Raw genomic sequence first — 14,514 nt, 5'->3', positions numbered from 1 at the left:
TTTCACACTCAAAATTGCTCCTTATTTAGCAACCAGTCTCATATTCGAAACTCAGCAATAATGACACTATCCAAAATTGACAGTTTTAGCACGATTCTAATACAATTTTATAAAGGAGAAATACAATAATGATTATAAAAATAAAGAACAAATCTTTTTGAACTAGTTATGAGAAACATTTTCTTGCTAATTATAAATCCATGTTTCCGTGTCCTACATTTTATAAATTATTTGTATCTTCGTTTTCGTGTTATATCAATGTCCGTATCAGTGTCTATGTTACATAAAATAAGAAAAAAATTATGAATGAAATGTCTAAAATAAAATATTAATATAAAAATAAAATAGAAAATATTAAGAGACATTTTTTAGAAGAATTTTCATTATATATTATTATAGATAATAATTTAAAACTAAAAAAATAGTTAACATATAACTAGTTACTAAAGGTCAAAGAATCAACATACTTGCTAGAATTTTCAAATTTTTTGTTTGGGATCCAATGTTTTAGAAAAATCAAATTTACAATTATTCTTTTAATTTTTGTGTTCTGTAGGAAAATTGCACAAGTTTCGGTCCGGATCCGGTTCGGGTCGGGTCGGATGATTTGGCTTTAGTGCGTGGGTTCAGTTAACATATTTAAGCAGGTGTGTGCGCAGCGTTTTGAACGAGCTGAACGAGCAAGAAGCATGAACGGTGCGATGTGGAGAGTGGTGAGCAGAGACAGTTCGGTGATTTTCCATCTGAGGAAATGGAATCCTCTCGCCGTCACTGTTCGTGCGTTTTCCGCTTCCACTGGTCTCTATGGCTTCCCTCATTTGAAGACCGCAAAAGGCTTTCAATCCTTCGTCGATGAAGCCATTCAAAGGTATTCATCTTATCGAATCGTGTTCCTCACGCAATTAATATTATTGCTACTGTTTAAACTGATACTAATGCACGCGTGAGTTTCAGCATTTGTATTGTGATATGTTTGATGTATATTTTCTCTTATTATGCATGGAATTGTTTGTAATTCATTGTACTGGCTAATTCTACATATGTACTTGATAAATGTGCATTTGCTTCATTGTTTAACCTACAAAAGGTAAAATAGCTGCACTCAATTACTATTGCTACTGCTATGAGTTAATTGTTGCACGCATGTCTATCTGGTTGTAATGATAAATGTGCATTTGTTTTATTGGTTAACAACCAAAGTGTTAAACAGTCCGCACATGATCACTATTACTATTAGTAATGGTGTCATGACCACCGGTTGATTTTGATTTTTGTGGATTGTTAGGTCTGGAGAACTAATCAGTTACATTAGTACGAAACAGCCAGCTGCTGAAGTAATGCGAGCAATGGATGAAATTTCTGACGCTGTAAGTTGTTTTAATGAGAATGACTGAGCATGGTGGTTGATAAAATCGCACCAATTTGATTGATTTGGAAGCTTGGTGCTGGGAATTGGGTGCTTTCAAAATTTGTAAAACTCATGTGTAGATGATTAAGTTGTGTTGTGGGAGATTTTAAAACTCCTCCTCTGTTATTTTTTAATTTGTTTAGGCTATGTAGTTAATTGGGCTGCAATTTTAAGCTAGAAATCCCAACAGATAGGCATAGAGTTATGTTAATATGAATGTTTTGTTTTCATTTCTTGTTTTTCTTTTTGTTAGAATGATGCTATAGTTATGCTTTTAAGTTATTGTTGGTCATGGGTTTGTGCTTTTTGTTGTTGTTGGATTTGTGGTTTTATTTATACACACAGATTTGTGTATGTATCTCTGCTATTTTTGTTATTGATCGTGAATCTTAATATTCTCAATATGGTTCAATTTGTGATTCAAAAAATAGGCTTTCCAATTCACACTTTGTATCCCGATTCAACTATCTTGAGAATAAGTACTTTACTTGTTGTATTCACTCTTTTACTCTCTTGTTACATGTATTTCAATTTGCATGTTTCATTTCTCAGGTATGTTCTGTTGTTGACTCTGCTGAATTGTGTAGGCATACCCACCCTAACAGGTTATCTTCTTGTTAACATTATTATTATTTGTATTTTAGCTTTTGCCTTAGTTATAAAGAAAACATTTTTGTGGTCTAAATTATATGTTGGATTTACAATAAACAATTTAAACTCTGGTATAAGAATTAAGAAGGTTATTTTTAACTATTTTTTTTCAATTTCCTTATTTTTTTTATTGGATTTAAAAATGGAGATAAAGGAAGGTGAATTAAAAGAGACAGACAAATAAAATTGACTCTACAAGTAAAATAATTTGAGAAATAAACTTTTTGGTTAATGCACCTCAGAAAGAGAGAGGAGAAAAATATATTGAGAATCTCTGTTATAGAGAATGGGTGCCCCACACTCTTAGTTGTGAATTCTAATTTATAATATAAGAGTAAATTGCTGTTGTTATTATTATTACTATTTTTATTAGTGGTTGTAGTAATTGGTTTCTCTTTTTAACTAATTCACACTGTTGTTTTTTCTCTGGTAAATGACTGATGAAATCTTTGGCTATTATATTTTGTAATGCTTCTTTCATGATTGAAATTATGTTTCTGTTTTTTTGGGTAAATCAGAGAGTTTGTTGAGGAGGCCAGCAAGGCATCAATGAGAATTAATGAATATCTACATGTGAGTTGACCGGTGATGCTCACTGTTTTTTTTTATGTTTATTGTTAATTAACTTAACAAAAGCATAGCCTAAGAAAAATGAAAAATCATGTGCTGTTGTTGTTCTGTTGCATAAAGTGTTTAAAGTTTGAGTGTGTGCATGGGCTTAGCCACGTACTTTGGTTATATTTTTCTTGTATATTGAGGAACCTCATTCTCTACTATTAGTTAAAATTTACTCAAAACTGCAGATCTTTTGAGACTAGTCAAATGACAGGAGCGGACTCACAAAATTTTGTGATTTCTAGTGAATTTCAATCAATGGGATTGTGTTCGAAAGGATATGTTAGAGAGTTTATTGCTATTTTTTCTCTATAAGATATTTTCTGTATATTTGATAGAATGGGAAAGAAACACTTCTGGTTGGAATGCTGAAGTTAGACAGATTAGTTATGTTTGACCTTATAGTCTGAAGAAGCTCTTTAAATTGAAGTCGAGTACATGTGAATTTTTAATCATGACAGAAATGAGTGTAGACTTTAGAGTTAGCAACCAATTTGACATCACACAACCAACTAAACCAAGAAGTATAGTATTTGATTAAACTTGCCAATCAATCATGATTTGAGAAAAAAAGCATGTGGTAAACTTAACCATTGAAGATCTGGTCTTCACTGTATTCCTATAAGTAAGATGCAGACATTGTATTAACAAATGAGAAAACTCAAGTTACACAGAGGACTAACCCCAACACCTGTGCTCATTATTTTATCTTTTTGCTATGCAGTATCTGAACACAAATCATGATCTATATGATGCGATTAAGAAAGCTGAGCGAGAATGTCATACGCTTTCTGAGGAAGCTAAAAGGGGAGTTAGAAACTTACGTGTTGACTTTGAAAGGGGTGGAATTAATCTCTGCTCTGGTAATTATTTTACTCTTAATTTCATCTTTTATTCACAATAAAAATCTAGGGAACTTTTATCTCTAAATTGTTTCTTATGTGATGTGCTTTCTTTGCAGAGAAATTAGATCGAGTGAACACGCTAAATATTGAAATGTCTCATCTATGCAGAGAGTATGTTTATAACTGATATTGATGCATTGGTTGCAGTGACAATTCTGTTGCTTGTTATGAAAACTGAATAATTTTCTTTTATGGTGGAAGCAGTCTGTTCCCAAAACATAAGTTTATATTTCTAGTGCCTTTTCCCCTTATTTTTCGTTTATATAAACTGGTACCATGTAAAGAGGGAGGGTCCTTAAATACTACATGGTGACGACAAAGCAATCTCAAGATTCAAAATTTTCTTCTTCAAAACCTAAATATCATGAAGTCACATTAACAAATTTGATAGACTATGAAATTAACTTAACTGTGTTTAGACTAATTATATGATTTATAAGTACTGCTGCCACAAAGCCTTTTCACACCGTGTGAATTGTGGGGTTGGCTTATTAGTTCATGTTATTTGGACATATCTAAAACCTACTTTTATGGTTCCTGCTAATATAAGTGTTTCGGTTTGGGCCCAGCGAACTGTAAGGGTCTATTCCTGTAGGAACAAAATGGGTCAGAATGATCAAACTTGTATATGAACATTAGTTACATCGCTAGTAGTAGGCATGTGTGAACAATTCCATTTGAGCAATTAGCTTGTGGAACAGAAAAAAACCCTTTGGAGAGACTTGTGTCTTGATTGCATTACAAAATTCTTTTGTATTTATCTCGTTTTCTTTTCTCATAAATTGGGTGCCTGACTAGTTTGGTTTGACCTATTGGATGCAAAGGAAGGAGGAATGGAATCTAACGTAGATGCTTTAGAAAAGTTGTTGAAAACATTGAAGTAAGTAACATGGGAGCAAGGGAATCAACTATCTGAAATGATGATGCAGCTTGGAAAAATTGATAAGATTGAGACCACATTGGAATTTATGGTGAAAAAACTACGATTATTGATGGAGAATGACAAGACTAGCAATTAGTTTCTTAATCATTCCTATGAACAAAGAGGACACATGGGGTAATGGGTTGAACAATGGTAGTGATGAGATACCTCTCTGGCGCAAGAAAGGGGATCTACCAACCTTTGATAGGAATGATTTGTTGGGATGGGCTTGTAAGGAGAGATGTTCTTTGAGGTTCAACAAACTAAAACTTTTGAGAAGATGACTTGCTTTTATCAGCATGGAAGGAATAACAATGCATTGGTTTCGCTCTTTGGCTTGAAGAAGAAAACCCTTGGGTTATAATGGAAGGACATCACCACAAAGCAGAGACTGTTAATGGCAAACAATTATTGGGTTTTTTCTTAGGTGGGTTGAAACCAAATGAGATATAGGTAAAGCTAGGAAAACAGGCAGTAAGGTCTAGCTAACTGAAAAACTGTGCTGACTCGGCCTAACCCATATTTAAAATGGGCCACAATTTTTTGACCTGTCCTGGTCTTGTATTGGCCAATGGGTCATCTTGGCTCGATTTAAAAGAAAATAAAAATATTAAAACATAATTCTAAATTTAAAAGAAAATAAAAAAAGTCCTATTTTTTAAGGAATCTCCTCCAACTCCTCAACTTGTGCTCTCTCAGGTGCAGAGTCCTCTATCTCCACAATCTTGCAGTATGGTTGGATATGAGTTCTCTACAGGGTTCTGTGTTTGGATTGAAAAGGGTAGATGTGAATTTGGGAGTAGATGGTTGAATACTTTTGGGAGAGGCAAGGGTGAATTGGAACACTTATCAATGACATTTATGGAGCAAGAGAAGGACTATAAAATAGTGGTAGACTGAAACACTTAATCACTAATTCTTCTAAAGCATTGATGAATGTCCAGAATGCGGATTTTGCTTTTGCCTTATTAGCCTCGTCAGCACTATCCCTGGCAGCTGAGAAAAGTTCTATGGAGGATAGTGATTTGGAGCTGAAAATCACTCATTAGCTAGCAACTCAGTTTCAACAATTGTTGGACTAATATAATCTAGTTGTTTCCACTCCGAAAGGACTACCACCTATTTGTGATATCAATTGTAAAATTCTTGTGAGTTGATGGCATTAATACAAGACTTATAGGAACCCACATGCCCCAAAAGAATGAGATTGAGAAAATGGTGGCTGGGATATTAGAGAAGGGCATCATTTGGCCAAGTTTGAGTCCTTTTTCAAGCCCAATTATTTTGGTAAAAAAAGCGATGAAAGTTGGAGGTTCGTGTAGATTACCACGCATTGAACAAGGCTACATTCCTGTATAAATTCCCAATTCCACTGATTGAGGAATTGTTGGATAAATTACAAGGACATGATACTTTTCCAAGATAGGTATAAGGGCTACCACCAAATCATAATGAATGAAGCATGCATCCATAGGTAGCTTTTAAAACACATCAAGGATCTTTTAAGTTCCTTGTGATGTTGTTTGGACTTTCTAAAGGCCTTTTCCTATGTAAGTTCTTGTTAGTTTTGACTTGTTTCTCCCTCCTTAACAACCAGGTGCTTATCGATTGGTTTTTGAGTCTTCCAGTGTCTCTCGGCCGGACACGAGTGGCACAAGTGGTGCTGCCAGCATTTCAGTGTTTACACTGCCTGGGTGCTTGAGTTGTAGAGTGTGGGGGGTGCAAGTACTTAGGATCCAATTGCAAGGTATGAGACTTGGGTTTGTAAGTATGGGATTCTAATGTGGGGTTTATTATCCTCCAGCTAGATTTTGTGACATGGTTCGTTTAAGGTTCTTATCTTATCATGTTATAAATTGTATTTGACTACTAATGATCATGCTTGTGAATGTTTCTATGTCATTTCAATTCAGTCATTACTTTATGACTGATTCTCCTCAAAAGTAATCTGTTGTATGTTTGAATTAGGCTTATTTATTTTGTGATCTTGTTTGATTGGTTTACAATTTCTTGGTTTGGTTAGGTACAATGAAAATATTGTCATGGACCCAGGAAAGGTTGATATATATCCTTCTTCTCGCATCCCCAAGAATTTGCATTATCTTGTAAAGCCTGTATATCGGTCAGAATGGTTAATAACCAAGGATTTATCAGGGCCCAAGGGCACCCTTAAAGAGAAAGGATTTCGGATTACAACGGATCCACAAACTCTTGCTTCTGTACTACAATTGTCATCTGATGATAAGGTAGTTTCTATGCGGTGATTTTTAAGTTTACCTTAGTATATTGATACTACTAGTAAGCATTACTCACAAGTCCTATTAAGGACTGTGAAGTAAGTTCATGTGAACTAAAAACATTTGTAATCACATCTCATCTTCTAAACAATCTAGTATTAAGACTCTAGAGTACTCATGAATTCTGCTGGTATTCTCATATGATCCTTGAAGTAATGAACTTGTGTATTCCCTCCCACTTTTTGAACTATAAATTAATGGGATAAAACTCAATTCCACAGATAAAATGCTGCAGAACTTAAAGGGTCTGAACCTTTAACTGCCCAAAGGCTCTAGTTTCCTCTCAATTGAGAGGATGATGTCTCTCTTAACTTATGTTTTGAAAATTGAACTAGATTGTCCAAATAAATAAAAAAAACCTAGTGAACTGGTCCCATGTTCAATTCAATCCATTTGAACCTCTGAAGTGACCTGTCAAAAACTGGCAAATATAGTCAAAAATCAGTTTAAACCAAATCATTTAATTTTTTATTTTATTTTAATAATCTCTACTTAAAAAGTGTGATAGTTGAATAGACTTGACATTATTGCATTTTCACACATTTGAGGCCGTAACTAGTGTGAAACCTTGAGACTTGGAATGCATATTATGGAGTTGCTATTTTTTATTCCCATATTATATATTTTTATTAAAATATTATTTTATTTCTAGCAGTTCGAACATTGAACCTTGAAGTAGTACTTTAACCTGTTCCATAATCAATTTGGTTTTAAAAATACTGCTCTTAACTTCCCCTCTTATTTATGGGCAACATGCTTTTTTCTTCAACCTAACTAACTAAATACTGTAATTAACTAATGGATATCTGTCAATTTCTCTCTGTATTTTAAGGTTAGGAAAGAGGTATATATACGAGGAAATTCTGTTCCACAGGCAAATGTTGATGTCCTCAAAAGGCTTATATCTGCACGACATGAGCTAGCTCAGGTCTGTATCATCATGAGGCCCACTGACTCATTTTAACCAGTTTGATTTGTGCTGTAACATAAGTATGCTCTCTCTTCTTCCATGTTGCACTCTCGTGCAACATGTTTCTAGATCGCCATCATGCATTTGTATGCTTGCGTAACATATTTGATACTTCTGTTACTTTCTGTTTTTTGGGTATAGATGAATTTTATTTGGGAAGAGGAGTATTAAGAAGTGAGTTGAAGCCTAGCTAACCTCACAAAATTGGTTCATAAGGTGAGGATTACACCCCATTTATATATTATAATTCAACTATATTCTTAGTCGACGTGGGATCTCTATCACACCTCTTCACGCATAGGCATATACATATTGAGTGAGACTAGATATAAACAGGAGGGTTAATGACGGCCTGATAGTGGGTGAAATAATAGACTCAACAAACATCGCTATATGTCATAGTTACTATTAAAAAAGAAAAATAAATTACAGGTAATAAATCTGCACTAATGGAAACTGAAATAAAGAAATCAGGAAAGAGTATCATATGCTACAACAGTTGAGTAAGGTTTGAATTCTCTTAGGTCAAATTTTTTTTTCAATAAAAAGTGTCGGATGTTTATTTGTCTTTACTTTGCTTGATTATTTTTGTAGGTATTTAATAACAGAGCTAATTGTTTCTTCTATTTCGAATTTATAACATAATGATTTTTCCGTGTGATCATTTGATGCAGATAATGGGGTGTAATTCTTATGCTGAATTTTCTATTAAGCCTAACATGGCTTTATCACCAAAAGTTGTAATGTCATTTTTACTTGAAATGAGCAAGATGGTCCAGAGTAAGACTAGAGAGGTATAGATTCCTTCAAGGCATACTTTCTTGGGCATGAGGGTGTAATAGCTGAAGTTGCTTGTGCCTGTCACTGAGAATTATTCTCTTTTACTTATGATATTAGGAGCATAAGTTACTCACGAAATTCAAGAGAGAGAAATGTGGTCAAAGTGATGGAGATTTAAGGCCATGGGATGAGACCTATTACATGACAATGATGAAGTCCTCTGCCTATAAATTGGATGCTTCGGTAATTAAAATGTGACATGTTTTTGTGTCATTAATACTTCAACATATCCATGTTTCTATTTTTCACATAAATGCAAAAATCATGTCTGCAGGTTGTAGGTTCATATTTTTCTCTCTCAAACTGTATTGAGGGTTTGAAGGTGCTGGTGCAGTCATTGTTTGGTGCAACCTTTCATAGCATCCCTCTAGCCCCTGATGAATCTTGGGATCCACATGTGCTTAAACTATCTCTTCATCATCCCGAAGAGGTATTTGGTGCAAAGAATATTTTAGTCATACATTATATTTCTGTAGTTTTAACATTTTTACATAACTTGAGAATAATACAAAGGAATTAGAAATATAGAGATTGTATTTAGGATGTCACATTTATATCAGATTTAGATACAATGTATGAGAGGGAAGAGAAGAGAAACTAAGAAACTAAAAGGATACATCTAGGAACTAGGTGCAGTACAAAGCACCTTTACAATAAATTCTATTTAAGGCTATTTAATCTAACACTTTTATTGTTGAATATGAATTCTGTATTGATTTTTGGTCCAAATTTCTGTAAATTTTATCTATAAGGACTCTTAAAAATCCTGATACTCAAGCTCATTTCAGGGTGACTTGGGATATTTGTACCTCGATTTATACTCTAGAAAGGGAAAGTATCCTGGTTGTGCTCACTTTGCAATAAAAGGGGGTCGCAGAATTTCTCAAACAGAATACCAACTTCCAGTATGTGAAAATTTCTTTACGCTCAGTTTCTTACTCTGATTGAGGCATTTAACTAGAAATATAGTTTTCTCTTTTTGTCACACGTGTAGTTCCTTTTATATGAAAGTTTTCTATTCCATTTTTAATAAGGCCTAATATTAGTTAAAAGAGAAGAGACGCGTCATCCTCTAGTGGAAAAACTTGATGCTTGGTGATGTGATATGAGACTAAGGGAACCACATTATTTCACCAATTAATTGGAACTGTTCAACGCCTAATGTGCAATGCTCATTTTAAATTCATTTTTTTTTTACTAAATCACTGTATTCAATGAGTTTTTTCATAAAGACGTTTTCCTTTTTTTAGACAAATATCAATGCACAATGGTTATATTTAAATACATTTTTACTGTATCCACCATAGAGGAGGCAGACTTCTTATTCTTTCTGATTTATGCTTGGTTCTGATGATTTTGCAGATTGTAGCACTTGTTTGTAACTTTTCGGGTTCTCAAAATCCGTTAGCTGTAAGGCTCAATCATGGGGAAGTAGAAACTCTATTTCATGAGTTTGGACATGCTCTGCATTCTTTGCTTTCAAGAACGGTATCCTCTTGAACTAATGAAGAAATAGTTGCATAATTGCATTACAAAATAAGGATAAAGCTTTATGATGTGCAAGTTGGATTCACGATACAAATCAATTGTTGATGATATAAATAAATTTTTAGTTTTCAAAGTTAACTACTTTTAATTTTGTGATATCTCTACAATAACTGTGTTATAGTCAGGCTGTAAGGATGTCCAACCCTTAAGCATGTGATAATGTTGTAAAACCAATCCCCCAATTTTAGGGATTTGCAAAACCGTTGGGATTAATAACCTGTTTACATAACTTACACAAGATATTATCTATTTAGTTACAATTATGAATAGCTACAATATATGAGAAATTTCAACAATCTTATTATGTAAATAACAGAAAAATACATAATAAATAAGATTTACCCTTGCCCTTGATAATTTAATGGTTTTGTCTTCTCTTTTACTCTTCATTCACGAGTTGGCATATTGCACTAATAGCCAGATGTAACTGCCATAGGCCTTGATGATTCTCTGACCTTTATATAGAACTTGTGTAACAGAGAATCATAATAATTTTCTCCCTACCTCAGTCTAATACTAATATTTATAGAAGTTAAATTTCTTCCTCATCAAATAATATGAAGGCACAAGTATGAACATGATTTGAGCAAATTTAATTAATCTTTACTAACATGACATTTTTTTAAAAATCATTTTGAAATTCTAATTATATGAACTCTTTACCATATTGTTTAATGAACTAAATACCTTTGCAAACATTTCTTCATAATTAAAATGTTTGAAAAGTGGTTACTGCTGTCATTTATGTAATGAGATGATGCCATGTTCTTATTGTAGGACTACCAGCACTTTTCAGGCACCAGAGCAGTTCTGGATTTTGCAGAAATACCATCCAACCTGTTTGAGTGAGTAGAATGCAACAAGAACTATGTACTTTAAGTCTTATCCCTTAAATCAGGGTGGTAAATAAATACAATATAAAAGTTTTGAATGAACTGTTTAATTGGATGGTACTTGCTGTGCAACTGCCTATTTTTCTATGATATATGTACTTTGGTTTGATTTTGCAGAATTAAGCTAATATAATCCCAGTCTTGTAAAAGTGTATTACCTTAGCCTCTTGATTTTTTAATGAAACCTTAATTTACTCCTTTACATCCATCATCATCTTCAAGTCAAGTGTGTCCCTGAAATTTCAACTTTCTGAGTGGAACCATGACATTCAGAGACTCGTTGATCTTCAATTGGGATCTGCTATCCGAATGTCATTATCCACCACCAGAACAATATGAGAAAGATGTCTTATAGAAAGGTCATGTGACATGTTATACCCTGCACGGCATTGGGGTAGTGCCGAATATTTTTTTTACTGTCACTGACAAATGTCAACTCTATGTCTCTAACTCATAATGTGGCCCCTGACATTTAAATTTGTTATAATTTTGTTTGTAGCTAAACACATAAACACACTTAAATAAGTTGTTTTTAATGCTGGAAATTCACCTTAATTGTGTCACTTCTAGCCCACTTTAGTTTCAGCGTCTTTTGGGGATACTTTAATTGCAACCTCAGTTAGTAGTTTAGCTCTACATTGTTTAGATAGAGGTTATAAAGCTTATAACCCGGTTTTGTGCGATTTAGTTGTTGTTGTAAGTTTAAATTCCAAGAGTGATGGTTCATGGTATTATTCTAAGACTGCATGAATTTAATGTTAGTGTGGTCAATCAATTTTTCATGGTCCCCTGTAAAATCGCCTTTAGGCAGTTGATAAGATTTTCCAATATTTAAAGGCAAGTACAGGGGAAGGAATGTTATTCAGGAGAGAAGGTAAATTGTCCGTGGATTATGTCAAGTCAGTTGTAGACTGTAGGAGATTCACCTCCGAATACTGCATGTTTCTCAGAGGGAATATACTAATGGAGGAGCGAAAGAAAAATGTAGTATTGTTTGGCAGAAGCATAATTGCAACCTACGATGCATGCCAATGTGAAGGATTATGGATGAAGATGATTCTTGATGACCACTAAAAAATGAGGGACCTACGAAGCTGTTTTGTGACAGCAATTTAGCCATTAGTATTGCTCACGGTCCATTTTGACATGGCAAAACAAAGCATAGAGTTTGATGGGCACTTCACTAAAGATAAGTTGGATGGGGCCCTAATCGGTAGGTGTTTTCACCAAGGGGTGCTCCTAACGTGGACTAAAATAATGCGTTTGCAATAGAGGATCTATCAAACTAAGTGTAAGAACCATAAATCTAACCATAGAAACGTGATCTCTCTCCATAGGTTGTCTTAGAAACATCTAAGATAATGATTCAACTAATTGGATCATAGAAATCACATAAGAACACAAGAACAATGCAAATAGGACCAAACCCATATTTGAACTGATGAAAGAAATAACAAATTGAACCAATGCTTCTGAATAAATTTGGTTACCTCTCATTTCTGATAGAGGAATTGCTTTTCATGACAGATACTATGCATGGGATTATCGAGTTTTGAGAAAATTTGCTAGACACTATTCAACTGGTGAAGAAATTCCTCAGAAGTTGGTTGAGTCAATGCAGGGTGCTAGAGATATGTTTGCTGCAACTGAACTGCAACGTCAGGTTTGTTATATTTTCCTTTTCTTTTCATGCCTGTGTAGGGCAAACATTGGTTGTTAGCGCATAAGCAGAACTTGTTTTTTCTGTTTATAAAGGATAAATAGTTTACATAGTTTAACACTTTAATTATATTTGTCAGATCTTCTATGCTCTTGTTGACCAGACACTTTTTGGAGAGCAGCCACTCCCTCATGGTGATATTAGTTCTGTTGTTGCGGAACTGAGAAGAGAGCACACCAATTGTGAACATGTGGAAGGCACACATTGGGAGGCCCGATTCAGTCATCTACTTAATTATGGTGCAGGTGTGTCTGAAGTCTGAATTTTCTTATAATGTGGATGCCACCAAAAAGTGTTTGCCTTCAACTTGAAATTCTTCATTTATTGAAAATTTGAAGTTTAGGCCTATACTTAATATATTTATCGTGCAGGTTATTATAGCTATTTGTATGCTAAGTGTTTTGCTGCAACCATATGGAAGAAAGTGTGCCAGGAGGATCCACTGTCATCAACTACAGGATTTGCTTTAAGAACAAAATTCTTACAGCATGGAGGAGCCAGAGAACCAGATGCAGTGTTGAAAGATCTAGTGGGAGATGGAATATACAGGTATCATGATGGAGGGATAATGCCTGATATTTCATGTCTTTGTGATGAAATGAAGCTGGTTGAAGAATATATGCAGCAGGTCCATTTGTAATACAAGGAATTATAAGAAAATTCAGACTTCGGACACACCAGCACCATAGTTAAGCAGATAACTGAATCGGGTCTCCCAATGTGGGCCTTCCACATGTTCACAATTGGATAGCTCTCTTTTCAGTTCGGCAACAACAGAAGTAATATCACCATGAGCTACCACTCAGCATATTTTCCTCATGGACACAGCAAATAGTAGTACCATCCAAACTATCCTGTCAAAATTTGTAAGGCTTTGTTTTGGGCTGTGTCTATTTTTGTTTACACGACCCTATCATATGAAAGACTGTTTCTTCCTGCACCTCCATATGTTCTTCTGTCATCCCATACAAAATATGAAAATACTTTTTTATCCTTTTTGTGTCACCTCCATATTCTGGATTACATAATCCGAAAGTTAATCTCAAATTCGGAAATAGCTTATGAATTATATAATCCAGAATATATTTTTTAAAAATGATAATCCAGATTATATAATCTAGAAGTCTGGATTTGAGAGTACTTCCGAATTATGTAATCCGAACACGCATTTGAAAAAAAGGCTTCTGGATTATATAATCTGGAAGTTAATTTGGATTTCCAGATTATATGATCCGAAAACTAATCATGCATTTGAAAAACGATTTCTGGATTACATAATCCAAAAGCTAATTACGAATTTGGAAAAAAACTTCTAGATGACGTAATCTGGAATATTATAGAGGGACATTTTTGCAATATAAAAAATTTATGAAGGTGGGAGAAGAATATATGGAGGAGCAGGAAGAAACCGTCCATATGAAAGAAAGAGGATCCAATTTTGTTATAAGGCATAATTTCAAGTGTAAACTACATATGCACTCACATTGAAAGAAATGAAGTGAAGAAACAATTCTACATGGCACATATCATAGACCCTTCAGAAAATTGACGCCATTGTGCAGCTTTAAAAGCTATCATATCTTAAACAGAAATTAACGGTAAAGAGAATTTGTCCTAATAAAGTGACTTGTCATTGTTTCAAAGCCTCACAGATGTCCTATTATGTTACATGTTCTTTATTTTATTATAAGTTTCTTGAGTAGGTTTTGGTTTAGTCTTTCTACTCTTTTCCATTTCTTTTTCTT

At 34.1% G+C, this 14,514-nt stretch overlaps 1 protein-coding gene across 1 annotated transcript; it reads left to right on the top strand.

The window, feature by feature from the left end:
• The first annotated feature begins 657 nt into the window (after nucleotides 1-657).
• LOC137834626 (mitochondrial intermediate peptidase, mitochondrial) lies at nucleotides 658-14,293 on the top strand. The gene is made up of 17 exons (XM_068642708.1): nucleotides 658-868; nucleotides 1,286-1,367; nucleotides 1,961-2,013; nucleotides 2,578-2,632; nucleotides 3,399-3,537; nucleotides 3,636-3,690; nucleotides 6,525-6,747; nucleotides 7,631-7,726; nucleotides 8,443-8,562; nucleotides 8,666-8,791; nucleotides 8,883-9,038; nucleotides 9,397-9,513; nucleotides 9,971-10,096; nucleotides 10,934-11,001; nucleotides 12,577-12,712; nucleotides 12,849-13,014; nucleotides 13,141-14,293. Exons 1-17 carry the CDS (start codon nucleotides 690-692, stop codon nucleotides 13,407-13,409), a joined length of 2,166 nt encoding a protein of 721 aa, XP_068498809.1. The 5' UTR covers nucleotides 658-689; the 3' UTR covers nucleotides 13,410-14,293.
• The last annotated feature ends 221 nt before the right edge of the window (nucleotides 14,294-14,514 follow it).

The sequence above is a fragment of the Phaseolus vulgaris genome, chromosome 5 (assembly GCF_000499845.2).
Source record: "Phaseolus vulgaris cultivar G19833 chromosome 5, P. vulgaris v2.0, whole genome shotgun sequence".
Classification (NCBI taxonomy): domain Eukaryota; kingdom Viridiplantae; phylum Streptophyta; class Magnoliopsida; order Fabales; family Fabaceae; genus Phaseolus; species Phaseolus vulgaris.
Note: the sequence above shows the minus strand (reverse complement) of the source record. Positions and strands in the feature narration are given on the sequence as shown.

Excerpts from the sequence above, each read along its gene's own strand:
- LOC137834626 (XM_068642708.1), top strand. The coding sequence starts at position 690 with ATGAACGGTGCGATGTGGAGAGTGGTGAGCAGAGACAGTTCGGTGATT. Across the intron at positions 869-1,285 it reads GTCGATGAAGCCATTCAAAG|GTCTGGAGAACTAATCAGTT; the intron begins GTATTCATCTTA and ends GTGGATTGTTAG. Across the intron at positions 13,015-13,140 it reads TCTACTTAATTATGGTGCAG|GTTATTATAGCTATTTGTAT; the intron begins GTGTGTCTGAAG and ends TTTATCGTGCAG.